Below are 27472 nucleotides of genomic sequence, written 5' to 3' on the forward strand. Positions count from 1 at the left end.
AACAAAAATAGAGCAACAATTGTGAAAAAAACGCATTATTTTTTACTTTTTGTTATAATAAATATCCCCCAAAAATATATAAAAAAACATTTTTTTCCCTCAGTTTAGGCCGATACGTATTCTTCTACATATTTTTCATTAAAAAAATCGCAATAAGCGATTATTGATTGGTTTGCGCAAAAGTTATAGTGTTTACAAAATAGGGGATAGTTTTATGGCATTTTTATGAATAATTTTTTTTTGCTAGTAATGGCGGCGATCAGCGATTTTTATTGTGACTGCGACATTGTGGCGGACACATCAGACATTTATGACACATTTTTGGGACCATTGTCATTTATACAGCAATCAGTGCTATACATATGCAGTGATTCCTGTGTAAATGACACTGGCAGTGAAGGGGTTAACCAGTGGGTGGCAGTGTAGGGGTTAAGTGTTCCTAGGGGCGTGTTACTAACTGTGGGGGGGCTGGGCTTTCATTTAGTGTACACTGATCTCTGCTCCAATCACATGGAGCAGAGATCAGCATCACTAGTTGCTAGGCAGAATGGGGAAATGCTGTTTACAACGGCATTTCTCCATTCAGCCGCCCCGTGAGATGATCGTGGGCATGCCCGCGGGACCCACGACCGGACTCACGGGGGTCCCGACGGCAAGCGAGCACGGCGGCGCGCTCGCGATGGCAGGGCGGCATTAAAGATTGGACGTACTGGTACGCCAATATGCCTGCCTGTGCCATTCTGCCGACATACATCGGCGTGCGCTGGTCGGGAACCGGTTAAGGACCGCCTCACGCCGCTATACGTCGGCAGAATGGCACGGCTGGGCACAATCACGTACCAGTACGTTGCTTTTTAAGTGCCCAACTGAGCTCCGTGACCGTGGCCGCGGGATCAGCGGCCACGATCGCCGCTGGTGTCCCGCGATCGGGTCACAGAGCTAAAGAACGAGGAGAGGTCTGTGTAAACAAACCTCTTCCCGTGCTTCCTAGTGTGGCTGTCACCGATCGTCTCTTCCTTTTTAAAGGGAAGGACAATCAGTGACGTCACATGCCAGGCCACGCCCCCTACAATAAAAAAAACCACATAACATCATACATAACACCTACACTGCCCCCTAGTGGTTAACTCCTTCACTGCCAGTGTCATTTACACAGGAATCACTGCATTTAAATAGCACCGATTGCTGTATAAATGACAATGGTCCAAAAATGTGTCAAAATGTCTGATGTGTCCCCCACAATGTCGCAGTCACAAATAAAAATCGCTGATCGCTGCCATTACTAGTAAAAAAAAAAATATTAATAAAAATGCAATAAAACTATCCCCTATTTTGTAAACGCTATAACTTTTGCGCAAACCAATCAATAATCGCTAATTGCAATTTTTTTACCAAAAATATGTAGAAGAATAAGTATCGGCCTAAACTGAGGAAAAAATTTTTTGGGGATATTTATTACAGCAAAAAGTAAAAAATAATTGTCGCTCTATTTCTGTTTATAGCGCAAAAAAAAAAATGCAGAGGTGATCAAATGCCACACAGTATACACACACATACAGTATACACACACACAGACACACATACAGTATACACACACATACTGTCCCTGGTTTTATTGAGGCTGGCAACCCTGATGGGGCATGGGGCCCTCGGGCAGTGCCCAAATGCCCCAATGGTCAGTCCGCCCCTGCTCGTGCACAATGTGGTAAATGCCTGCTACTTAATATGCAAGTGACTTCTTCTTAATATGCTGAAAAATCCCTGGTGCGTTTTTTTCATGCAAGTAGTGGTTTTGCACTCATTAGATGCCCTGCCCCTGCTGGGGTAAATGCACCTTCACAGCGTGAGCCCCTGTGTCGCTATGTGGTGCCTCCCTGGGACCTTCGTTTTGTTTTGTTTTTCAGCATAAGCCAGTCACCTCATTCAAATAATCCAAGGGACAAGGGAATTTAAACCAGGATAGTTGGCCAGTATGAGGCAGCTGCTTTGGGCCCCACAACAATCCAAGGCCCAGGACAGCTGCTCCTTTTGCCCTGCGTTAAAGACGGCCCTGATTATAAGTGCTGTGGTGTCATTGGTTAGGAAAGGGCATATTTTTGGTGATGTTGCAAAGGTTGAGACAGAGAAGTCAGGGGAAGAGGCACGTGGGGGAGGAAATATTATGAGCTCGGTTTTGGATAGACTGAATTTGAGGAAGTGGTGTGACATCCAGACATCCAGACTGATATGTCTGTTACCAAATTAGTGATGCGTGAGAAGACTGATGGGGGGGGGGGGGCTGGGAGGTTGATGCCGCGTACACACGATTTGAAATTTGGCCAAAAAAACGATGAGAGCTTTTCATCGGAATATGTGAACGTGTGTATTGCTCCATCGGACTTTTGCTGGCGGAATTTCGGCCAACAAAAGTTTGAGAGCATGTTCTCAATTTTTCCAATGGAAAAAGTTTCTGTGTCCCAATATCTCAGTGTGAAGTTCTGTTACTAATGCTGCCCAGCTCTGCCCTATTGCTGTGTACAGATGACTCACCTGCAGACCCTGTGTTTACATGTAAATAACCTGCATTGATATGTAAATAGGTGTGGACCCACAGCATTGATATGTAAATAGAGGCGGCATCCATATACATATCATTTCCCACTGAGGTCATATTCACCATCACTTCTGCTGAATGCTGCCCACTGGGGAAGTAAAGGGGCATGCTGGAAAGTCTTGCCTACAACTGTGGTCATTAAGCTTAACATCATCCTGTTCTGCAAAGGTAAGTAAATTGGAACCCTTTTTCAAAATAACATGGTGTTACAGCACCCTAAATTTTGGTGCATGTGAATACGCAAAACTCAGCAGATGCACAAGGGTGTCATTAACAATAAATGGCACTGCTGTGCGTCTGCTAAAGGGCAGCACATTTCTGTTGTGCCAAGAAAGTGATTTTAAATGCGTTCCCGACACACACAAATGTGAACGCAGGCGAAATGTCTCAGCTACATTGGTGGTCAGTGTAAATCTTCTCATTACATTTGTGGTCAGTGTAAATCTTCTCATTACATTGGGGCTTGGTGTACAATCCCTTCATTCACACTAGTGGCCAGTGTGAAGGTCTCTCTTACATTGGTGGTCAGTGTAAATGCCTCTTTACATTGGAGGTTACTAGGGATGAGCCCGATGTTGGGTGTTGGCCCGTTCACCAAATTTAGAGCATTATGGGGCATTCACGGGAACTTTGAGCGCCCCTTAATGAACGGCAAGACTGTCAATGCACTGCGAGATCGCAATGTATTGACGGGTGCTGATTGGCCAAAGCATGCACCTGACCTGCATATTTTGGTCAGTCACAGTGTGCTCTGCTGTGAGAGCCATGATTGGCCAAACCCCACACTATGTAAGCTTGCTTACATAGCGGCCGTACATAGTTTTAGAAATGAGAGCAGCAAAATGACATTTCTAAAGGAAAAAAATGTAATTTAAAAATGGTCGCGGCTCTAATGTATTGTCGGATCCCCGCATATATACATAAAAATCATTGAAAAAAATGGCATCCCCCCAGTCTGGGGGGGGGGGGGTAGACCTTGGGCCAAGGGCTCTGAGCTGAACAGGAACCCCATGTAACCCAAGGGGTGTCCTGAACAGGAGCAGGAGAGGAGACAGCGGGGAATACTGCCTGTTGTGCAGGAGGAGAGTATCTAAATTGTCTCAAACCATGCAAGAATCTTTTTCTGGGCATTCCATGAATTCCTTAACACCATCCAAGTTCTAATCCCTCAATAAAATACAAAAAATAAAGCTGATGGACTTCTTCATTGCCTTGGAGTGTCTAGTAGTGAATGCCATCCTGGGCAGGGTTACAGGTGGGCCACCATCACTCAGCAGCCCCTATGGGGGTACCGCTAGATATGCGCGCTACTCATCCAGGACTACACCTCCATCCACCCTTTGCTCCGCGGAGTGTTTTCAGCCATTGTGGGATCTCCCATTGATTTTATTCATTGTTGTTCCCTTTTGTTTTTACATAGTTACATCGTTTTTGTATTCTGAACTCCTCTAGGTGAGTATCCAAACAGCTATACATATATTATACTTTGTGAAATCACTTGTCTTGCTCACATTATGCCTTGTAGTGTGATTACCATGCAACTATATTTATATTTCAGAAAAAGAAACAAAGTTACCCAAAATATTATTCCTCCCCTGATGAAGGAATATACATTGATAATTCCGAAACATGTTGGGCTATATGCAAGAAATCCCTATTGGCTGACCACAGCATGACTCTGGCAGTGTCTGGGCACACTTGCTCTCATAGCGTTTGACTACATATGTAACATATACATTTTATTCTGAATTTGTATACACTGTGTATTTTATATCACTGTGCCTACGGCTTGTTTACAATTTTATTTGTTTTGTACTTAATAAAAGTGGCAATATGTTGCCATTTATCTAAACCATTACCTCTATAAGATTTTCAAACTTTAAACTCCAAGGGGGCTGCCCCTTGTGCACATCTTGTCTGTCACTAAATAAAATGGTTAGCTTACAGTCCTGTTTACACCTTGTTTTTGCTTGGAGCTTTGATGAGGCTTTGATCAGCCTTTGGTGGGACTTTGATGAGCTTTTGGTGGGGCTTTGATGAGCCTTTGGTGGGGTTTCGATGAGCCTTTGGTGGGGCTTCAATGAGCCTTTGGTGGGGCTTTGATGAGCCTTTGGTGGGGCTTCGATTTGCCTTTGGTTGGGCTTTGGTGGGGCTTCGAAGAACCTTTGGTGGGGCTTCGACGAGCCTTTAGTTGGGCTTTGATTTGCCTTTGGTTGGGCTTTGATGGGGCTTTGATGAGCCTTTGGTGGGGCTTCGATGAACCTTTGGTGGGGCTTCGATGAGCCTTTGGTTGGGTTTCGATGAGCCTTTAGTTCGGCTTCGATTTGCCTTTGGTTGGGTTTTGATGGGGCTTTGATGAGCCTTTGGTGGGGCTTCGATGAGCATTTGGTGTGGCTTCGATATGCGTTTGGTGGGGCTTTGATGAGCCTTTGGTGGGGCTTCAATGAGGCTTTGATGGAGCTTTGATGAGCATTTGGTGGGGCTTCGATGAGCCTTTGATGGGTCTTTGTTGGAGGTTTTGATGAGCCTTTGGTTGGGCTTCGATGAGCCTTTGGTTGGGCTTCGATTTGCCTTTGGTTGGGTTTTGATAGGGCTTTGATGAGCCTTTGGTGGGGCTTCGATGAGCATTTGGTGGGGCTTCGATGAACCTTTGGTGGGGCTTTGACGAGCCTTTAGTTGGGCTTTGATTTGCCTTTGGTTGGGCTTTGATGGGGCTTTGATGAGCCTTTGGTGGGGCTTCGATGAACCTTTGGTGGGGCTTCGATGAGCCTTTGGTTGGGTTTCGATGAGCCTTTAGTTCGGCTTCGATTTGCCTTTGGTTGGGTTTTGATGGGGCTTTGATGAGCCTTTGGTGGGGCTTCGATGAACCTTTGGTGGGGCTTCGATGAGCCTTTGGTTGGGTTTCGATGAGCCTTTAGTTCGGCTTCGATTTGCCTTTGGTTGGGTTTTGATGGGGCTTTGATGAGCCTTTGGTGGGGCTTCGATGAGCATTTGGTGTGGCTTCGATATGCGTTTGGTGGGGCTTTGATGAGCCTTTGGTGGGTCTTCAATGAGGCTTTGATGGAGCTTTGATGAGCATTTGGTGGGGCTTCGATGAGCCTTTGATGGGTCTTTGTTGGAGGTTTTGATGAGCCTTTGGTTGGGCTTCGATGAGCCTTTGGTTGGGCTTCGATTTGCCTTTGGTTGGGATTTGATGGGGCTTTGATGAGCCTTTGGTGGGGCTTCGATGAGCATTTGGTGGGGCTTCGATATGCGCTTGGTGGGGCTTCGATGAGTCTTTGGTGGGGTTTTGAAGAGGCTTTAGTGAGGTTTCAGTGGGGCTTCAGTGAGGTTTCAAGCAAGTTTTGCCATAGACTTCTATGGAGGCTTTGAAGATGCTTTGAAGCACAACTAAAGTGGCATGGAGTATAATTTTTGAAGCAAAGCAAAGCAAGGTGTAAACAAGGTGTAAGCTACCCATTTTATTTAGTGACAGGAGCTTTGACTGGCTTTCAGAGAGCTTTAACAAAGCCTGTCCGAAACCTTGTTTTGAAGCAAAGTGTAAACTAGCCCTAAAACGCAGTGCCGTAACGCAAAAAATGGCTTGGTTATGAAGGAGGGTAAAACCTTCCGGGGCTGAAGTGGTAAATAAGCGTCAGTGTTTTGAGCAAGAGTGAACAAGCCCTAAAGCAGAATGTAGACATCACTCAGGACTGGTTACAATGTTGCATGTAATGACAGTAAACACGATTCTTCATCTTCCCATCAGCAAAGAATATCAGTTCTGCAAAATGATACTTTGTTAGTAGTTTTATTAGCGTGATATTCAATGTTTCTCTCCTGGATATGTAGCACCAACCCCCTGAAGGAGCTGCTGGTTTGATTGGGCTTACCGTTACCTTCTCCTCGATTCGTGTCTAGGGGGTTCCCGTGGTAGATGTCTAGAAACTTTAGAGACTGACGACAGATCCGCTTAAATGGATTTTTATTTGCAAAAAACATAGTTAACAAACAGTCTCTAGTATAGGATCAGAGGGTTAGAAGGAAAGGTTCAGGTACTCTTAAGCCGCGCACACACAGGCGGACTGTATGGCCAACTTAGTCCGTCAGACAATCCGATGGTCCGTCATACTTTCGAATGAACGGACTTGACCACACACGGCACTTTTTGAGCGGACTAATACGGCGTACTAAGTCCGCCGTACTATCCGCCCTACTTTTGAAATGAACGGACTCGCCCACACACGCGGAGGAAAGTCCGCTCATTTCGAGCACGTCTCCAGGTAGGCGGGGCCCGCGTAGGAGACGTCGCTGGCCCCGCCGCCTGGTATGGACTTAAAGGGGAACCCCAATGCCGAAAAAAATCGGCGTGGGTGTCCCCCCCAAGTCCACAACAGACCCTTGTCCGAGCACGCTACCCGGCCAGCCAGGAAAGGGGGGCGAGCGAGCGTCCCCCCTCCTGAGCCGTACCAGGATGCGTGCCCTCAACATGGGGGGTGCCTTGGGGAAGGGGGGGCTGCGCGACCCCCCCACCCCAAAGCACCTTGTCCCCATGTTGATGAGGACAAGGGCCTCTTCCCGACAACCCTGGCCATTGGTTGTCGGGGTCTGCGGGCGGGGGGCTTATCGGAATCCGGGAGCCCCCTTTAATAAGGGGGCCCCCGGATACCGGCCCCCCACCCTATGTGAATGAGTATGGGGTACAATGTACCCCTACCCATTCACCTGTAAAATAAAAGTACAAAAAAAAACACAACACACGAGATAAAATACTTTATTGCACAGCTCCGGGGGTCTTCCGTCTTCAAGGGTCATCTCGCCGGACTCCTCCGCTATCTTCTTGTAGCTCTTTTGCTAGCGGAGGAGTCCAGCTTTCTTCCTCGCCGCCGGCCTCTTCTCCCGACTTCGGGGGTCTTGTCCCCCTCTTCGGTTCTTCTGCCGGGCCACCGCGCCTTCTTCTAGCTCTTTTACAGGCGGTGGCCCGGTCTTCTGTCGCCGCCGTCGCCGCCGCCGCCCGTTCTTCTTCTTCTTCTTCTTCTCCAGGAGATGTTGACACGACGCTCTCTCCGGGTACAATGCCAGGGCCGCGCTGCGCGGCCACTTATATAGGGACAAGGGGCGGTGTCACATGGCTTTTTGTCACATGGGTTGGTCACATAGGTTGATGTCACATGGGGACTATGACATCTTAAGGGGGCGGGGTCACCATGTGACCAACCCATGTGACATAAAGCCATGTGACACTGCCCCATTGTCCCTATATAGGTGGCAGCAGAGCGCGGCCCTGGCATTGTGGCCGGAGAGAGCGTCGTGTCAACATCTCCTGGAGAAGAAGAAGGAGAAGAAGAAGAAGAAGAAGAACGGGCGGCAGCGGCGGAGACAGAAGACCGGGCCACCACCTGTAAAAGAGCTAGAAGACCGGTGGCCCGGCAGAAGAACCGAAGAGGGGGACAAGACCCCCGAAGTCGGGAGAAGAGGCCGGCGGCGAGGAAGAAAGCCGGACTCCTCCGCTAGCAAAAGAGCTACAAGAAGATAGCGGAGGAGTCCGGCGAGAAGACCCCCAAAGACGGAAGACCCCTGTAGCTGTGCAATAAAATATTTTATCTCATGTGTTGTGTTTTTTTTTGGTACTTTTATTTTACAGGTGAATGGGTAGGGGTACATTGTACCCCATACTCATTCACATAGGGTGGGGGGCCGGTATCCGGGGGCCCCCTTATTAAAGGGGGCTCCCGGATTCCGATAAGCCCCCCGCCCGCAGACCCCGACAACCAACGGCCAGGGTTGTCGGGAAGAGGCCCTTGTCCTCATCAACATGGGGACAAGGTGCTTTGGGGTGGGGGGGCAGCGCGCCCCCCCCTCCCCAAGGCACCCCCCATGTTGAGGGCACGCGGCCTGGTACGGCTCAGGAGGGGGGGCGCTCGCTCGCCCCCCTTTCCTGGCCGGCCGGGTAGCGTGCTCGGACAAGGGTCTGTTGTGGACTTGGGGGGACCCCCACACCGATTTTTTTCGGCGTTGGGGTTCCCCTTTAAGTCCATACCAGGCGGCGGGGTCAGCGACGTCTCCTTCGCGGGCCCCGCGTGTGTGGGCGAGTCCGTTCATTTCAAAAGTAGGGCGGATAGTATGGCGGACTTAGTCCGCTGTATTAGTCCGCTCAAAAAGTGCCGTGTGTGGGCAAGTCCGTTCATTCCAAAGTATGACGGACTGTCCGTCGGATTGTCTGACGGACTAAGTTGGCCAGACAGTCCGCCCGTGTGTACACGGCTTCAGTCCGCCAGACTGCACGCTGAAAAAGTCCGCTGAAGCCCACACACGAGCGGACTGTCCGCTGAAATGTGTTTCGGTGGACTAAGTAGGCCAGACAGTCCGCCCGTGTGTACGCGGCTTTAGTGTCAAAGTCAATAATAAAGAATTCTCTTAATTTGACTAAATCCAGAGAATAGCCATTCACAGCTGGATGGTCACTCAGGTTGGATAGTCCCTCTCTCACAAGGCCTAGCAGCCAACAAGGTGCTTAAATCAGGAACAAGTCTCTGCCACAGACGTTGTTGTAGAACATACAGGAAACTAGAACTTGTAGAACATTCATGTGATACCTGGATCTTTCAGCCGGTTTGGTGATACCCGCGAGATTGGATACACATAGGTCCCTCAACCTCACCAGGCTCTTGCTAAGAAGCCAACCTGTATGTGGCCTTCTTCTGAAGAGTCCTCCCCTGGATAGATACGAAGTTGCTGGGCCTCTCCATGACTGGAGACGGCACCGGACCACCTTTCCTTAATTTGCCTGCCTTGGGCTAGCCAGCCCTGAGACATAAAGTCGGGTGGATCCGCACCCCAGGTCATAGCCTTCCTGGGGGCTGGTCAGGAGGACCAAGACCATGGAGTCAAAACATACTTCTGGACCAGAACCCCAAACCACGTGACATCCGCATCTTAAGTACCCTCTCCCAGAAAGCACAGCAAGAGTGACACTCCCACTGGGCGGCTCAGAGAGAGAGTAACCTTAAAGCACCCAACCAGACTGTGGTTCCATGCCTGCCAGAAGAGACAGCGCCCCCGGTGGCCAGGCTGAACACCCTATAGTCCAGTCAGACTGATGCTGAGGTCAAAATTTTGAATAATTATACCCAAACCAAACTGCAGTTCAGGTTACATAGTTACATAGTTAGTCAGGTTGAAAAAAGACACAAGTCCATCCAGTTCAACCAAAAAAAAAAAATAATATATATATATATATATATATATATAATATATATATATATATATATATATATATATATATATAATATATATATAATAAATATACCAGCCCATATACCCAATTCTATACCCACAGTTGATCCAGAGGAAGGCAAAAAACCCCAGCAGAGCATGATCCAATTTGCTAAAGCAGGGGAAAAAATTCCTTCCTGATCCCCCGAGAGGCAATCGGATTTTCCCCGGATCAACTTTACCTATAAATTTTAGTACCCAGTTATATTACGTACACTTAGGAAATAATCCAGGCCTTTCTTAAAGCAATCTACTGAGCTGGCCATAACCACCTCTGCAGGGAGTCTATTCCACATTTTCACAGCTCTTACTGTGAAGAAACCTTTCCGTATTTGGAGATGAAATCTCTTCTCCTCTAGACGTAAAGAGTGCCCCCTTGTCCTCATTGTTGCCTGTAAAGTGAATAACTCGACACCAAGTTCCCTATATGGACCCCTTATATATTTGTACATGTTTATCAAATCCCCCCTTAATCTCCTCTTATCAAGAGAGAATAAATTCAGTTCCTCTAATCTTCCATCCCTCTTATCAGTTTGGTTGCCCTTCTCTGCACTTTCTCCAGTTCCCCGATATCCTTTTTGAGAATTGGTGCCCAAAACTGAACGGCATATTCCAGATGAGGTCTTACTAATGATTTGTACAGGGGCAAAATGATATCTCTCTCTGGAGTCCATACCTCTCTTAATACAGGAAAGGACTTTGCTCGCTTTGGAAACCGCAGCTTGGCATTGCATGCTATTATTGAGCTTATGATCTACCAAAACCCCCAGATCCTTCTCCACTATGGATCCCCCCAGATCCTTCTCCGCTATGGATCCCCCCAGATCCTTCTCCACTATGGATTCCCCCAGTTGTACTCCCCCTAGTGTGTATGATGCATGTATATTCTTAGCCCCCAAGTGCATAACCTTACATTTCTCAACATTAAACCTCATCTGCCACATAGTCGCCCAATTAGACAGAGCATTGAGGTCGGCTTGTAAATTGGTGACATCCTGTAAGGACGTTATTCCACTGCATAGCTCGGTGTCATCTGCAAAGACGGAAATGTTACTCTTGATCCCAGACCCAATATCATTTATAAAGATATTAAAAAGTAAGGGTCCCAGCACTGAACCTTGGGGTACACCACTGATAACCTTAGACCATTCAGAGTAAGAATCATTAACCACTACTCTCTGAATTCTGTCATTAAGCCAGGTGTAACCTTAAATTTCAAAAACACACAGCGCATGCTCTTCAGGAGCCGGCACTTCAGATACATCAACATATTTATCCTCCAGAGGAACATTTTCATCTCATGATTTAATCTTCCAACCGCGGTTATCAGCTGTCAGAATCAGATTAGGACATATTTTTTCTTAGTAACTCTTATCTTTTCAATCACAAGTGGGACAAAAAACATTTCCTTTTCTTACCCTATATATATATATATGTATATATAAACCATATAGGAACCATTGTGAGCGCTCTTCCTTTTTATTCTTTTTGTAAATTGGAAATGGAGCCGCGTGCAAAGCTTGCAGCCGCTTTCCTCGGAATATGTTTTATCTTCACGGCTTTTCCTTTTGTCTCTTCAATGAGAGTTTACGACCCCAAAAAGATCATGGAACAAATCACCAAATTACTAACAGATCTGACAGAGGAACTGAAACATTTGGTAAGCAAAGCCTTCAAGATCCCAGAGATCGTTTCTAATAGTGATGAGAAGACGGTGAATAGGAAAGAGAAGATTTCATTCATGGAAAGTTATATGATGAGATTTATTTTGTCGTTTTTTTATTCTAGGCAAATCATCCACACTTCAGAGTGAAGGGTCCATCAACAACAGCTTGGGTAAGATTTGTAAAATGTTACTTAACCACTTCAGCCCCGGAAAGTTTTCCCCCCATCCCATGACCAGGGCATTTTTTGCAACACGCCACTGCGTTACTTTAACTGACAATTGCGCGGTCGTGCGACGCTGTACCCAAAAAAAATAAAATGAATGTCCTTTTCTTCTCACAAATAGAGATTTCTTTTGGTGTTTTTTTTTCCCCTCTGTGGTTTTTTATTTTTTGCACTATAAACAAAAAAATAGCGACAATTTTGAAAAATTTTTTTTTTTGCTATCATAAATATCCCCAAAATATATATATAAAAAAAAATTTCCTCAGTTTAGGCTGATATGTATTCTTCTACATATTTTTGGTAAAAAAAAAAATCGCAATAAGCGTATATTGATTGGTTTGCACAAAAGTTATAGCTTCTACAAACTATCTGATATTTTTATGGCATTTTGATTTTAACCCCTTGCCGCCGAGCGTACGCAGATGTCTGTACTCGGCTTCCGGGGGGGTTATAGCGGGATGCACCTGCAGGCATCATCCCGGTACCGTTTTTCAGAGCGGGCGATTGGCTTTCCAGCCATAACAACCGATGCGGCTAAAAGTTCCCCCCTCCCGCCGCTCTTACTGGGGATCCCGTTCAATCGGGAGCACCGATGCACGATCCGCCGCTTCTGGCGGCTAGGGAGGGATTTGAATGAAGCCGTAAGTCTCCTAATTGTAAACACAGAAGCAACGCCATTTCCCGCTTACTCGGCTGGCAATGGCGCCGGATTTAAATATATATACAGTATTCAGAATCGCCAAAAAAGGCGATCTGAATACTTTGAAGTGTAAAGGAGGGATTGGAGGTCTTTTAAACCCCCGATCCCTCCATAAAGAGTACCTGTCACCACCTATTACTGTCACAAGGGATGTTTACATTCCTTGTGACAGCAATAAAAGTGATAAAAAAAAAATTTAAACAATTTATTCATTTTAAAATAAATAAAATAAAGCATACAAAATACTGCAAAGAAAACACATATGGAAATCGCGCCCGCACATGTAAACGGTGTTCAAATCACACATGTGAGGTATTACCGCGATCATCAGAGTGAGAGCAATAATTCTAGCACTAGACCTCCTCTGTAACTCTAACCTGGTAACCAGGATTTTTTTTTAAAGCGTCACCTATTGAGATTTTTAGGTACCGTAGTTTGTCGTCATTCCACGAGTGCGTGCGATTATAAAGTGTGACATGTTTGATATCTATTTACTCGGCGTAACATTATCTTTCACATTATGCAAAAAAATTGGGCTAATTTTATTGTTTCATTTTTTTTAAAATTCATGAAAGTGTCTCTTTTCCCAAAAAGTTGAGTTTAAAACACCACTGTGCAAATACCTTGTGACATAAAATATTGCAACTATCGCCATTTTATTCTCTAGAGTCTCTGCTAAAAAAAAAATATATATATATATATATATATATATATATATATATAATGTTTGGGGGTTCCAAGTAATTTTCTAGCAAAAAATATGGATTTTAACTTGTAAACACCAAATGTCAAAAATAGGCTTAGTCATGAAAGGGTTAAGCATGAAATCAGCGCTTTTTATCAGGACTGCGACATTGCGGCAGGACAAATGGGACACTAAGTGACACCAATACAGTGATCAGCGCTAAAAATATGCACTGCCACTGTACTAATGACATTGGCAAGGTAGGGGTTAACATCAGGGGCGATCGAGGGGCTAAGTGTGCTCCTAGGGAGTGCACTTCAAAATATATATTTAAAAAAGTATACGGCGCTGTTGCTCTAAAATAAAGTATATAAAGCAGCCAAAGAAAATGCAGCGCTTACATATATAGTTGAAAAATAATGATAATATATGCGTGACCAAATATAACACAATATGAGTGTGAAAACACAAGTGGGATATAAAAAACAAAAAATGAATAAATATAAAAAATAATAAATAATGTCCACCAATGTGAAAAAAAGTGTACAAAACAGGAGGGGGAGGGTCGAGTCCTGCCACCATCATTGTGCTAATCCATGTCTCTGTAAGAGCCCTTTTATCTACATATGAAAGGTGAGGGTTTCTGTTTACCCTCTTTCTATTGAAATCAATTTTTTAACCACTTAAGGACCGAGCCTCTTTCTGAGATTTGTTGAAGTTAAAAACATTTTTTTGCTAGAAAATGACTTAGAACCCCCCAAACATTATACATTTTTTTTCTAACACCCTATAGAATAAAATGGCGGTCGTTGCAATACTTTCTGTCACACCGTATTTGCTCAGCGGTCTTACAAGCGCACTATTTTTTGGAAACATTTTTTTTTTAAATTAAAAAATAAGACAACAGTAAAGTTAGCCCAATTTTTTTTATATTGTGAAAAATGATGTTACGCCGAGTAAATTGATACCCAACATGTCACGCTTCAAAATTGCTTCCGCTCGTGGAATGGCGACAAACTTTTACCCTTAAGAATCTCCATAGGTGACGTTTAAAAAAATACAGGTTACCGGTTTTAAGTTACAGAGGAGGTCTGGGGCTAGAATTATCGCTCTTACTCCAACGATCGCGGCGATACCTCACATGTGTGGTTTGAACATCGTTTTCATATGCGGGTGCTATGCACGTATGCGTTCACTTCAGCACGCGCGCTTGGCGGGACAGGGCATGTTTCATTTTTTTTTCTTATTTATTTTACCTTTTGTTTTGTTTTTTAATTTTTACACTATTTAAAAAAAAATGGTGTCACTTTTATTCCTATTACTAGGAATGTAAACATCTCTTGTAATAGAAAAGAAGCATGACAGGTCCTCTTATATATGAGATCCGGGGGGTCAAAAAGTCCTCACATCTCATATTTACACTAAAATGCAATAAAAAAATTAAAATAAAATAAATTTGTCATTTAACCACTTCAGTACCGGCCACTTTCACCCCTTTTCTTCCCAGACCAATTTCCAGCTTTCGTCGCTCTTGCACTTTCAATAAGAATTGCGCGGTCATGCTACACTGGACCCCAATGACATTTGTATCATTTTGTTCACACAAATAGAGCTTTATATTGTTGCTATTTATTCACAAATAATTAATTTTTTTGAGATATAAGCGAAAAAAGAGCGGAAAGTTAAAAAAAAAACAAAAAAAAAACAATATTTTCTACTTTTTGTTTTAAAAGAAATCCAATAAAATCAAAAGTTGTCATAAATTTAAGCCAAAATGTATTCTGATACATGTCTTTTGTAAAAAATAAATAAAAATGAAGAGCCCCTCCATTATGTGTATAATAATTGGTTTATAAGATAACGGACATATGTGTGCAGATGATCATGTGGACATGTGATTTTACTGTTGTGGGACAGATGTTTTTACTGTGTGGGGACACTATTTTGGGGACTTCTGTGTTTAAATTGTGTGGGCACATGTGCGAGGACATGTGTGCGGACATGTGTGAGGACATGTGTGGGGACATGTGTGAGGACATGTGTGGGGACATGTGTGTGGGGACATGTGTGAGGACATGTGTGGGGACATGTGTGAGGACATGTGTGGCGACATGTGTGAGGACATGTGTGGGGACATGTGTGGGGACATGTGTATGGGGACATGTGTGGCGAAATGTGTGAGGACATGTGTGTGGGGACATGTGTGGGGACATGTGTGAGAACATGTGTGGGGACATGTGTGGGGACATGTGTGAAGACATGTGTGTGGGGACATGTGTGGGGACATGTGTGAGGAAATGTGTGAGGACATGTGTGGGGACATGTGTGAGGAAATGTGTGAGGACATGTGTGGCGACATGTGTGAGGACATGTGTATGGGGACATGTGTGAGGACATGTGTATGGGGACATGTGTGAGGACATGTGTGAGGACATGTGTGAGGACTTGTGTGGGGACATGTGTGGGGACATGTGTTGGGGACATGTGTGGCGACATGTGTGGCGACATGTGTGAGGACTTGTGTGTGGGGACATGTGTGAGGACATGTGTGAGGACATGTGTGAGGACATGTGTGGCGACATGTGTGAGGACATGTGTATGGGGACATGTGTGAGGACATGTGTATGGGACATGTGTGAGGACATGTGTGGGGACATGTGTGAGGACATGTGTGGGGACATGTGTGAGGACATGTGTGAGGACATGTGTGGAGACATGTGTGAGAACATGTGTGGGGACATGTGTGGGGACATGTGTGAGGACATGTGTGAGGACATGTGTATGGGGACATGTGTGAGGACATGTGTGGAGACATGTGTGAGGACATGTGTGGGGACATGTGTGGGGACATGTGTGGCAACATGTGTGAGGACATGTGTATGGAGACATGTGTGAGGACATGTGTGGGGACATGTGTGAGGACATGTGTGGGGACATGTGTGAGGACATGTCTGGGGACAGGTGTGAGGACATGTGTGGTGACATGTGTGAGGACATGTGTGTGGGGACATGTGTGGGGACATGTGTGAGGACATGTGTGGGGACATGTGTCAGGGACATGTGTGAGGATATGTGTGGCGACATGTGTGAGGACATGTGTGAGGACATGTGTATGGGGACATGTGTGAGGACATGTGTGGGGACATGTGTGAGGACATGTGTGCGGACATGTGTGAGGAAATGTGTGGGGACATGTGTGAGGACATGTGTGGGGACATGTGTGAGGACATGTGTGGCGACATGTGTGAGGACATGTGTGTGGGGACATGTGTGGGGACATGTGTGGGGACATGTGTGAGGACATGTGTGGGGACATGTGTGAGGACATGTGTGAGGACATGTGTGGGGACATGTGTGAGGACATGTGTGGGGACATGTGTGAGGACATGTGTGGGGACATGTGTGTGGGGACATGTGTGAGGACATGTGTGGGGACATGTGTGAGGACATGTGTGGCGACATGTGTGAGGACATGTGTGGGGACATGTGTGGGGACATGTGTATGGGGACATGTGTGGCGAAATGTGTGAGGACATGTGTGTGGGGACATGTGTGGGGACATGTGTGAGAACATGTGTGGGGACATGTGTGGGGACATGTGTGAAGACATGTGTGTGGGGACATGTGTGGGGACATGTGTGAGGACATGTGTGAGGACATGTGTGGGGACATGTGTGAGGAAATGTGTGAGGACATGTGTGGCGACATGTGTGAGGACATGTGTGGCGACATGTGTGAGGACATGTGTATGGGGACATGTGTGAGGACATGTGTATGGGGACATGTGTGAGGACATGTGTGAGGACATGTGTGAGGACTTGTGTGGGGACATGTGTGGGGACATGTGTTGGGGACATGTGTGGCGACATGTGTGGCGACATGTGTGAGGACTTGTGTGTGGGGACATGTGTGAGGACATGTGTGAGGACATGTGTGAGGACATGTGTGGCGACATGTGTGAGGACATGTGTATGGGGACATGTGTGAGGACATGTGTATGGGACATGTGTGAGGACATGTGTGGGGACATGTGTGAGGACATGTGTGGGGACATGTGTGAGGACATGTGTGAGGACATGTGTGAGGACATGTGTGAGAACATGTGTGGGAACATGTGTGGGGACATGTGTGAGGACATGTGTGAGGACATGTGTATGGGGACATGTGTGAGGACATGTGTGGAGACATGTGCGAGGACATGTGTGGGGACATGTGTGGGGACATGTGTGGGGACATGTGTGGCAACATGTGTGAGGACATGTGTATGGAGACATGTGTGAGGACATGTGTGGGGACATGTGTGAGGACATGTGTGGGGACATGTGTGAGGACATGTGTGGGGACAGGTGTGAGGACATGTGTGGTGACATGTGTGAGGACATGTGTGTGGGGACATGTGTGGGGACATGTGTGAGGACATGTGTGGGGACATGTGTCAGGGACATGTGTGAGGATATGTGTGGCGACATGTGTGAGGACATGTGTGAGGACATGTGTATGGGGACATGTGTGAGGACATGTGTGGGGACATGTGTGAGGACATGTGTGCGGACATGTGTGAGGAAATGTGTGGGGACATGTGTAAGGACATGTGTGGGGACATGTGTGAGGACATGTGTGGCGACATGTGTGAGGACATGTGTGTGGGGACATGTGTGGGGACATGTGTGGGGACATGTGTGAGGACATGTGTGGGGACATGTGTGAGGACATGTGTGAGGACATGTGTGGGGACGTGTGTGGGGACATGTGTGGGGACATGTGTGGCAACATGTGTGAGGACATGTGTATGGGGACTTGTGTGAGGACATGTGTGAGGACATGTGTGGGAACATGTGTGGGGACATGTGTGAGGACATGTGTATGGGGACATGTGTGAGGACATGTGTGGGGACATGTGTGTGGGGACATGTGTGGGGACATGTGTGGGGACATGTGTGAGGACATGTGTATGGTAACATGTGTGAGGACATGTGTGGGGACATGTGTGAGGACATGTGTGGGGACATGTGTGAGGACATGTGTGGGGACATGTGTATGGGAACATGTGTGAGGACATGTGTGAGGACATGTGTGGGGACATGTGTGAGGACATGTGTGAGGACATGTGTGGGGACATGTGTGAGGACATGTGTGGGGACATGTGTGGGGACATGTGTGGGGCGATGTGTGAGGACATGTGTGGGGACATGTGTGAGGACATGTGTGGGGCCATGTGTGAGGACATGTGTATGGGGACATGTGTAAGGACATGTGTGGGGACATGTGTGAGGACATGTGTGAGGACATGTGTGAGGACATGTGTGAGGACATGTGTGGGGACATGTGTGAGGACATGTGTGGGGTCATGTGTGAGGACATGTGTGGGGACATGTGTGAGGACATGTGTATGGGGTCATGTGTGGGGACATGTGTGGGGACATGTGTGAGGACATGTATGGGGACATGTGTGAGGACATGTATGGGGACATGTGTGAGGACATGTGTGAGGACATGTGTGGGGACATGTGTATGGGAACATGTGTGAGGACATGTGTGAGGACATGTGTATGGGGTCATGTGTGAGGACATGTGTGGGGACATGTGTGGGGACATGTGTGAGGACATGTGTGGGGTCATGTGTGAGGACATGTGTGGGGACATGTGTGAGGACATGTGTATGGGGTCATGTGTGAGGACATGTGTGGGGACATGTGTGAGGACATGTGTATGGTAACATGTGTGAGGACATGTGTGGGGACATGTGTGAGGACATGTATGGGGACATGTGTGAGGACATGTATGGGGACATGTGTGAGGACATGTGTGAGGACATGTGTGGGGACATGTGTATGGGAACATGTGTGAGGACATGTGTGAGGACATGTGTATGGGGTCATGTGTGAGGACATGTGTGGGGACATGTGTGGGGACATGTGTGAGGACATGTGTGGGGACATGTGTGAGGACATGTGTGTGAGGACATGTGTGAGGACATGTGTGGGGACATGTGTGAGGACATGTGTGTGAGGACATGTGTGAGGACATGTGTGGGGACATGTGTGAGGACATGTGTGGGGACATGTGTGAGGACATGTGTGGGGACATGTGTGAGGACATGTGTGGCGACATGTGTGAGGACATGTGTGTGGGGACATGTGTGGGGACATGTGTGGGGACATGTGTGAGGACATGTGTGGGGACATGTGTGAGGACATGTGTGAGGACATGTGTGGGGACGTGTGTGGGGACATGTGTGGGGACATGTGTGGCAACATGTGTGAGGACATGTGTATGGGGACATGTGTGAGGACATGTGTGGGAACATGTGTGAGGACATGTGTGGGGACATGTGTGAGGACATGTGTATGGGGACATGTGTGAGGACATGTGTGGGGACATGTGTGTGGGGACATGTGTGGGGACATGTGTGGGAACATGTGTGAGGACATGTGTATGGGGACATGTGTGAGGACATGTGTATGAGGACATGTGTGAGGACATGTGTATGGGGACATGTGTGAGGACATGTGTGAGGACATGTGTGAGGACATGTGTGGAGACATGTGTGAGGACATGTGTGGGGACATGTGTGAGGACATGTGTATGGGGTCATGTGTGAGGACATGTATGGGACATGTATGAGGACATGTGTATGGGGACATGTGTGAGGACATGTATGGGGACATGTGTGAGGACATGTGTGAGGACATGTGTGGGGACATGTGTATGGGAACATGTGTGAGGACATGTGTGAGGACATGTGTATGGGGTCATGTGTGAGGACATGTGTGGGGACATGTGTGAGGACATGTGTGAGGACATGTGTGGGGACATGTGTGAGGACATGTGTGGGGACATGTGTGGGGACATGTGTGAGGACATGTGTGGGGTCATGTGTGAGGACATGTGTGGGGACATGTGTGAGGACATGTGTATGGGGTCATGTGTGAGGACATGTGTGGGGACATGTGTGAGGACATGTGTATGGTAACATGTGTGAGGACATGTGTGGGGACATGTGTGAGGACATGTGTGGGGACATGTGTGAGGACATGTATGGGACATGTATGAGGACATGTGTATGGGGACATGTGTGAGGACATGTATGGGGACATGTGTGAGGACATGTGTGAGGACATGTGTGAGGACATGTGTGGGGACATGTGTATGGGAACATGTGTGAGGACATGTGTGAGGACATGTGTGGGGACATGTGTGGGGACATGTGTGGGGACATGTGTGGCAACATGTGTGAGGACATGTGTATGGGGACATGTGTGAGGACATGTGTGAGGACATGTGTGGGGACATGTGTGAGGACATGTGTATGGGGTCATGTGTGAGGACATGTATGGGACATGTATGAGGACATGTGTATGGGGACATGTGTGAAGACATGTATGGGGACATGTGTGAGGACATGTGTGAGGACATGTGTGAGGACATGTGTGGGGACATGTGTATGGGAACATGTGTGAGGACATGTGTGAGGACATGTGTATGGGGTCATGTGTGAGGACATGTGTGGGGACATGTGTGAGGACATGTGTGAGGACATGTGTGGGGACATGTGTGGGCCGATGTGTGAGGACATGTGTGGGGCCATGTGTGAGGACATGTGTATGGGGACATGTGTAAGGACATGTGTGGGGACATGTGTGAGGACATCTGTGAGGACATGTGTGGGGACATGTGTGAGGACATGTGTGGGGTCATGTGTGAGGACATGTGTGGGGACATGTGTGAGGACATGTGTATGGGGACATGTGTGAGGACATGTGTGGGGACATGTGTGAGGACATGTGTATGGTAACATGTGTGAGGACATGTGTGGGGACATGTGTGAGGACATGTGTGGGGACATGTGTGAGGACATGTATGGGACATGTATGAGGACATGTGTATGGGGACATGTGTGAGGACATGTATGGGGACATGTGTGAGGACATGTGTGAGGACATGTGTGAGGACATGTGTGGGGACATGTGTATGGGAACATGTGTGAGGACGTGTGTGAGGACATGTGTATGGGTCATGTGTGAGGACATGTGTGGGGACATGTGTGGGGACATGTGTGAGGACATGTGTGGGGACATGTGTGAGGACATGTGTGTGAGGACATGTGTGAGGACATGTGTGGGGACATGTGTGAGGACATGTGTGAGGACATGTGTGTGAGGACATGTGTGAGGACAGTGTGAGGACATGTGTGTGAGGACATGTGTGAGGACATGTGTGGGGACATGTGTGAGGACATGTGTGTGAGGACATGTGTGAGGACATGTGTGAGGACATGTGTGGGGACATGTGTGGGGACATGTGTGGGGCGATGTGTGAGGACATGTGTGGGGACATGTGTGAGGACATGTGTGGGGCCATGTGTGAGGACATGTGTGGGGACATGTGTGAGGACATGTGTGAGAACATGTGTGAGGACATGTGTATGGGGTCATGTGTGAGGACATGTATGGGGACATGTATGAGGACATGTGTATGGGGACATGTGTAAGGACATGTGTGGGGACATGTGTGAGGACATGTGTGAGAACATGTGTGAGGACATGTGTATGGGGTCATGTGTGAGGACATGTATGGGGACATGTATGAGGACATGTGTATGGGGACATGTGTGAGGACATGTATGGGGACATGTATGAGGACAGTGTTTTGGGGACACTATGTAGGGGACATTATGTGTTTACACTCTGTGGGGACATGTGTGTGGGGACATGTATGAGGGGACATGTGTGAGAACATGTGTGAGGACATGTGTGAGAACATGTGTGGGAACATGTGTGAGAACATGTATGAGGACATGTGTGTGAGGACATGTGTGAGGACAGTGTTTTGGGGACACTATGTAGGGGACATTGTGTGTTTACACTGTGTGGGGACACCGGGCCGGTGATCAGTGTGTAAAAATCTGTAAAAAAAAAGCTCATCCTCATTGATCATCGGCCGGCTGCAGCGATCCGCTCTCCTCTCCTCACTGACAACTTCCGTGTGAGGAGAGGAGAGTCGATCGCCTAGCAACCAGCACTCTATTTACATTGCATGACGGTTGTGATTGGACACAGTCGTCATGTGATCAGGAGGGCCAATCACAGAGCCCCCCTGCCGATCAAAGATGTGCCGCGTCCGGGAGACATGAGTGCATCGGAATCGTGCCGCTGCGAGGACACACGTCTGTGCATAATCCCACTACTTCTGAGGGACGTTCTTGAACCAGTATGAGAGAGTGAGAGCGATAACACCAAATGTAACACACCTGCTCCCCATTCACACCTGAGACCTTGTAACACTAACAAGTCACATGACACCGGGGGAGGGAAAATGGCTAATTGGGCCCAATTTGGACATTTTCACTCAGGGGTGTACTGACTTTTGTTGCCAGCGGTTTAGACATTAATGTGTTGAGTTATTTTGAGGGGACAGGAAATTTACACTGTTATACAAGCTGTACACTCACTACTTTACATTGTAGACAAGTGTCATTTCTTCAGTGTGTATGTGCCCAGTATTGAAGGGGTTAAGTAGGAAACAAAAAAGAAAAAGAAAAAGAAAACAATTTATTCATAATATAAAACAATATTTTTTTTATTATATTTATTAATATTATATAATAATATTATCTTAAAAAATAAAACAATTTATTCATAACATAAAACAATATTATTATTTTGTTATTATATTTATTAATATTATATAATAATATTATCTAAAAAAAGAAAACAATTTATTCATAACATAAAACAATATTATTATTTTGTTATTATATTTATTAATATTATAAAATAATATTATCTAAATAAAAAGAAAACTATTTATTCATGACATAAAACAATATTATTATTTTGTTATTTGATTTATTAATATTATATAATAATATTATCTAAAAAAAAAGAAAACAATTTATTCATGACATAAAACAAATATATTATTTTTTTATTATATTTATTAATATTATATAATATTATCTAAAAGAAAAGAAAACAATTTATTCATAACATAAAACAATAATATTATTATATAATAATAAGTATAATGATAAAATAATAATATAAAAAAAAATATTATTATTTATTATTATATTTAATAATATTATATAATAATATTATCTAAAATACATTTTTTTTTTGATCCACATTTTTGCATCCAAAATGTATTATAAGCAGAAGTTTGTCGCACAATATGACACTTTTTGAAATGATTAGAGCGGACATAAACTGGTATTTGTATTTTCCTTCTTGCGTCCATTGGTGGAGGAGACTGGATCAGGAACCAAATATTTTGGGAGATGCAGCAGGTCCCGTTCTGTTAGGTCTGACTTGGTTTTCCTTCATCAAAAAAAGCAAAACTATTTTTCCCTGAATATTTTTTTCAGATACACTAAACACTTCGACGATTTAGACACAAAGCTAAATGTTATTCAGCTATTTTCTCTCCAGGTTGAATGTTCTTTAAGACAGATTAGCGGGCATCAAATAAATAACACATTATGATCAGCAGATGGCGCTGATGAGCATAGAAAAATAACTATTTACTGTGAAGCGCCATCCAGTGGCCACAATGCAGAATTTTCTTCATTCACTCTGAAGAACATTGGAACCTAGTCTAATAATTTATTTTGCTCCCATTCACACAGAACGAATGAATGTTGTATGTTCAGTTTTCTTTGTATGAATAGCCCTGCGATTGTTTTTATTAATACCCCCCTTAGTGGTGATGAGATACAAGGTACAGGTCAGTGTGTTCCGCAGATATTAGAGCTGCACATTTGTATTTAGCATCTGATGTAAGAAAATTACCGACTTTCCTGTTTTTTTTTTCCTTCAGCAGGGTGATATAAATTGCACGGGATCATTTCTAGATGTATTTACAAATGGAACAAAAGCCATCTCTGATAAATTCTCAGATAATAGTGTAAAAAATATCAGTGACAGGATAAGTAACTGCGTGGAACACCTGGAGAAAACGGATTGTAAAAAGCTGAAGGTAAGCCGTGTATATTCACTTTATAAACATCTAAGAATTCTACTTGCCACACAGAAAATGTCCCAAATAATCCCCATAATGTGTCTAATATGTGTATTTCCTATGATGACCAGCTCCACCTAGGGGCCATAATGTGGTATTTTCCATTTTGAGGTATTTCTAGAAAATACCACGTTATGGCCCCTAGATGGAGCCGATGTGTCCTAATCTCCGAATCAAATAGTAACTAATAGGAAAAAAAAAAGAAACAAATTTTAATCTAACGAATTCCAACTGTTCAGAACAATTAGAATTCAGATCGGTCCAAAAAAGATTCAAACAAATTTCCCAATTCGAAAACTTTTGGAATTCGAAAACTTTTCGTATTCAGAAACCATTTGAGTTCTAATTCTGAAAATTTGAATTGATTTTGAATATGAATAAACAAAACAAATTCCAAAAAAGAATTAAACTAATTTATGTAAATAACAAATCGAAGCAAAACAAACATTTTTTTTCTGTCCTGCACATGTCTAGTCCCACACTGCCAGCGGATCCTGCGGGTGTATCCCTATATTAGTCCCTCTTACATGACCCGTAACTTGGAGACCCCCGGCTCAGGCCAGTAGGGGGGGGGGGGGGGTAGACATGTGCAATTAGTTTTGTTCTCAATTTGTCTTTTAACCAATTTTGACAAATCCATTAATTTGGAAACAAAATAAAAACCGTTTGATTTTTTTCTGAATATTCATATATTCGTAAATTCAAATCTTCGAAAATTGGTAGATTTGAAAATTCGTAAATTAGAAAAATTCGTAAATTCAGAGATTTGGAAATTTGGAAATGCAAAAATTTTAAAATGTGAGAATCCGAAAACCCGATAAGTCGAAAAATCTGAAATAATCACTAACTATTAAATTACAGGTATTGGAATTTCCTTTCAAATCTGGCTGTTAGTGAAATTAACAAATACAAATTTATCCGAAATTACGATTAAACCGAAATAACAAATTGCGCATCTAAACGAATGAAACGTAAGGAATTAATTATAATACATAACAATAATAATAATAAACCTTTTCATTTTTGTTATTATTTATTATAAATTAGATCTGTTTCATTTGTTTAGATGCGGCATTCGTTATTTCGGATAATTCGTAACTTCGGATAAATTTGTATTCGTTACACTCACTAACAGCCAAATTTGAAAGGAAACTCCAATACCTATAATTTCATAGTTAGTTATTATTAGTTAGTTATTTTCAAATTTTCGAATTTATGAATTTAAGAGTTTTTTGAATTTACAAATTTTTTAATCTTTGAACTTACGAACATATGAATTTTAGAATTTATCAATTTCCAAATGTACTAATTTACAAATTCACGAATTCTAAAAAAATTTAATTTATGAATTTTACAAATTTTACAAATTTCCGAATTGTCGGAATTTCCGAATTTATGAATTTTACAATTTATGAATTTTTGTATTCATGAACATACAAATTTTAGAATTTACTAATTTACAAATTTACGAATTCTAAAATTTTTGACTTTACGAATTTTACAAATTTTATGAATTTAGGAATTTTACAATTTAGGAATTTAACAATTTCTGAATTTTTGTATTTAAGAACATACAAATTTTAGAATTTTAGAATTTACAAATTTATGAATTCTAAAATTTTTGAATTTACAAATTTTACAAATCTTACGAATTTTAGAATTTACAAATTTTACAAATTTTAGGAATTTACAAATTTTAGAATTTACGTATTTTTGTATTTACGAACATACAAATTTTAGAATTTTAGAATTTACAAATTTATGAATTCTAAAATTTTTGAATTGACAAATTTTACAAATTTTACGAATTTTAGAATTTACTAATTTTTTCATTTACGCATTTTTTTAATTTACGAATTGCAATCATAATGAATGACCCAAAAAATGAAAAAAAGAGTAAAGATTAATAAAACAAAAACGTATGAATTTTTCGTCAGTGCACATGTCCAGTAGGGGGCGTACTAGTGCGAGAGTTGAGGCCCATACACACAATCAGACTTTTTGACAACAAACATGCAAATTAGCTGTTTTGGAGCAACATCCGACCGTGTGTACGCTCCATCGGACAAACTTTTTTGGTTTTCATCAGACTTTTGTTGGCTGTTCGAACGGACAAACTTTCTGGCAACAAAAGTCCGATGGAGCAAAGTTTTCTGATTGTGTGTACAGAAAACCATAGGACTTTTGTACAAAGTACAAACGGGCATGCTCAGAACCAATGCAAAAGATCAGACAACAATACAGAAGTTGACCAAAGGTGGCGGTAAAGAACAGAAAAACCACATGATTTGGTGAAAGTTGGCTGATAAAAGTCCTGCTGTGTGTATGCAATACAAGTTCAGAGCCGACGCCCTTTGTACAAAAATCCAAAGGAAAGTTTGTACAAAGTCCTATCATGTGTATGAGGCTTTAGACTATTTAATGGCGATGATGTCAAATAGCAACTGTATCTGGTTTCAGTATATATTCAGATACCCCCACCCCTCCCCCCCCCCCATTATTATACTCATTACATTTTAAATTTTGTCTTTTTCAGGACTACCGTAATGAAACATGTGGGAAAGAGGTACACAACCAGAAGGTGGAGCATTTTCTGGACCAGTTTCTAGAATTCTCTGAATCCTTTCATAGCAGAGGAATTTGTGGACAATCTTTCAGACAGAAATACGATCGCCGGCGGGACGACTGGCCTGACATCTGCTAATTCATTATTTAGAGTCCTGCAGAATAATGAAGTTACGATGTTTCTTTTTTTCTTTCATGGATTTTCCAGCACACGCCGTCATTTCTCAACTGCCCCATTCAGCAACCGCAAATTGGCGCTTCTGACCCACGGCTTTGCGTTTGGCAGGTCGTCAAAGAAAGTCTCTCAGTGGCGGCTGGTGCTCAATTTTCTTGGGGGGCCCCCAAGCTAGCCAACCAACCAACCAACCCCCCTCAGCACTCGATTGCCCGTTAGGCCCCCCCACCAGCCTCGCACTTACCCCATCCAGGTCACGGCTTCAGCGGCTCCCCCCGCGTCTCCTCCCGAGTCCAGGCAGTTGCTTCTCCTCCCAGCCAACCAGAACTTAGGACTCCCGGACAATCAGGTCTCAGGACCTACTTCCTGATTGGCCGAGAGGAGAAACAGGAAGACATTAGCAAATGTTAAATAAGGCCTCTGATTGACACCTTCCCGTCCATCTCCCACGGGGGGGGGGGGGGGGGTCGGCGTTGGTTTGTCATTCCCTTCCCCACAATATTGAGAACTAGCCACCACTGATGAACTAATATCCCTCTATAGCGTGTACTTGTCTCACTCCAAAGCACTAAGTGTCATTTCTCTCTGCAG

At 44.4% G+C, this 27472-nt stretch overlaps 1 protein-coding gene across 1 annotated transcript; it reads left to right on the forward strand.

Annotated features, from left to right (window-relative positions):
- Window positions 1-11299: 11299 nt before the first annotated feature.
- On the forward strand, window positions 11300-27329 carry LOC143986977 (uncharacterized). Its single transcript, XM_077485397.1, has 4 exons — window positions 11300-11507; window positions 11636-11683; window positions 23941-24099; window positions 26678-27329. The coding sequence occupies exons 1-4, from the start codon at window positions 11349-11351 to the stop codon at window positions 26843-26845; spliced, it is 534 nt and encodes a 177-aa protein (XP_077341523.1). The 5' UTR covers window positions 11300-11348; the 3' UTR covers window positions 26846-27329.
- The last annotated feature ends 143 nt before the right edge of the window (window positions 27330-27472 follow it).

Source organism: Lithobates pipiens, unplaced genomic scaffold, assembly GCF_037356315.1.
Source record: "Lithobates pipiens isolate NorthernLeopardFrog02 unplaced genomic scaffold, aLitPip1_a1.2 Scaffold_1, whole genome shotgun sequence".
NCBI lineage: Eukaryota > Metazoa > Chordata > Amphibia > Anura > Ranidae > Lithobates > Lithobates pipiens.

Bases quoted from the DNA above. Each gene is read 5' to 3' on its own strand.
- LOC143986977 (XM_077485397.1), top strand. From the start codon at position 11,349: ATGGAGCCGCGTGCAAAGCTTGCAGCCGCTTTCCTCGGAATATGTTTT. The intron at 11,684-23,940 runs GTAAGATTTGTA...TTTTTCCTTCAG, and splicing joins GTCCATCAACAACAGCTTGG to CAGGGTGATATAAATTGCAC. The intron at 24,100-26,677 runs GTAAGCCGTGTA...TGTCTTTTTCAG, and splicing joins CGGATTGTAAAAAGCTGAAG to GACTACCGTAATGAAACATG.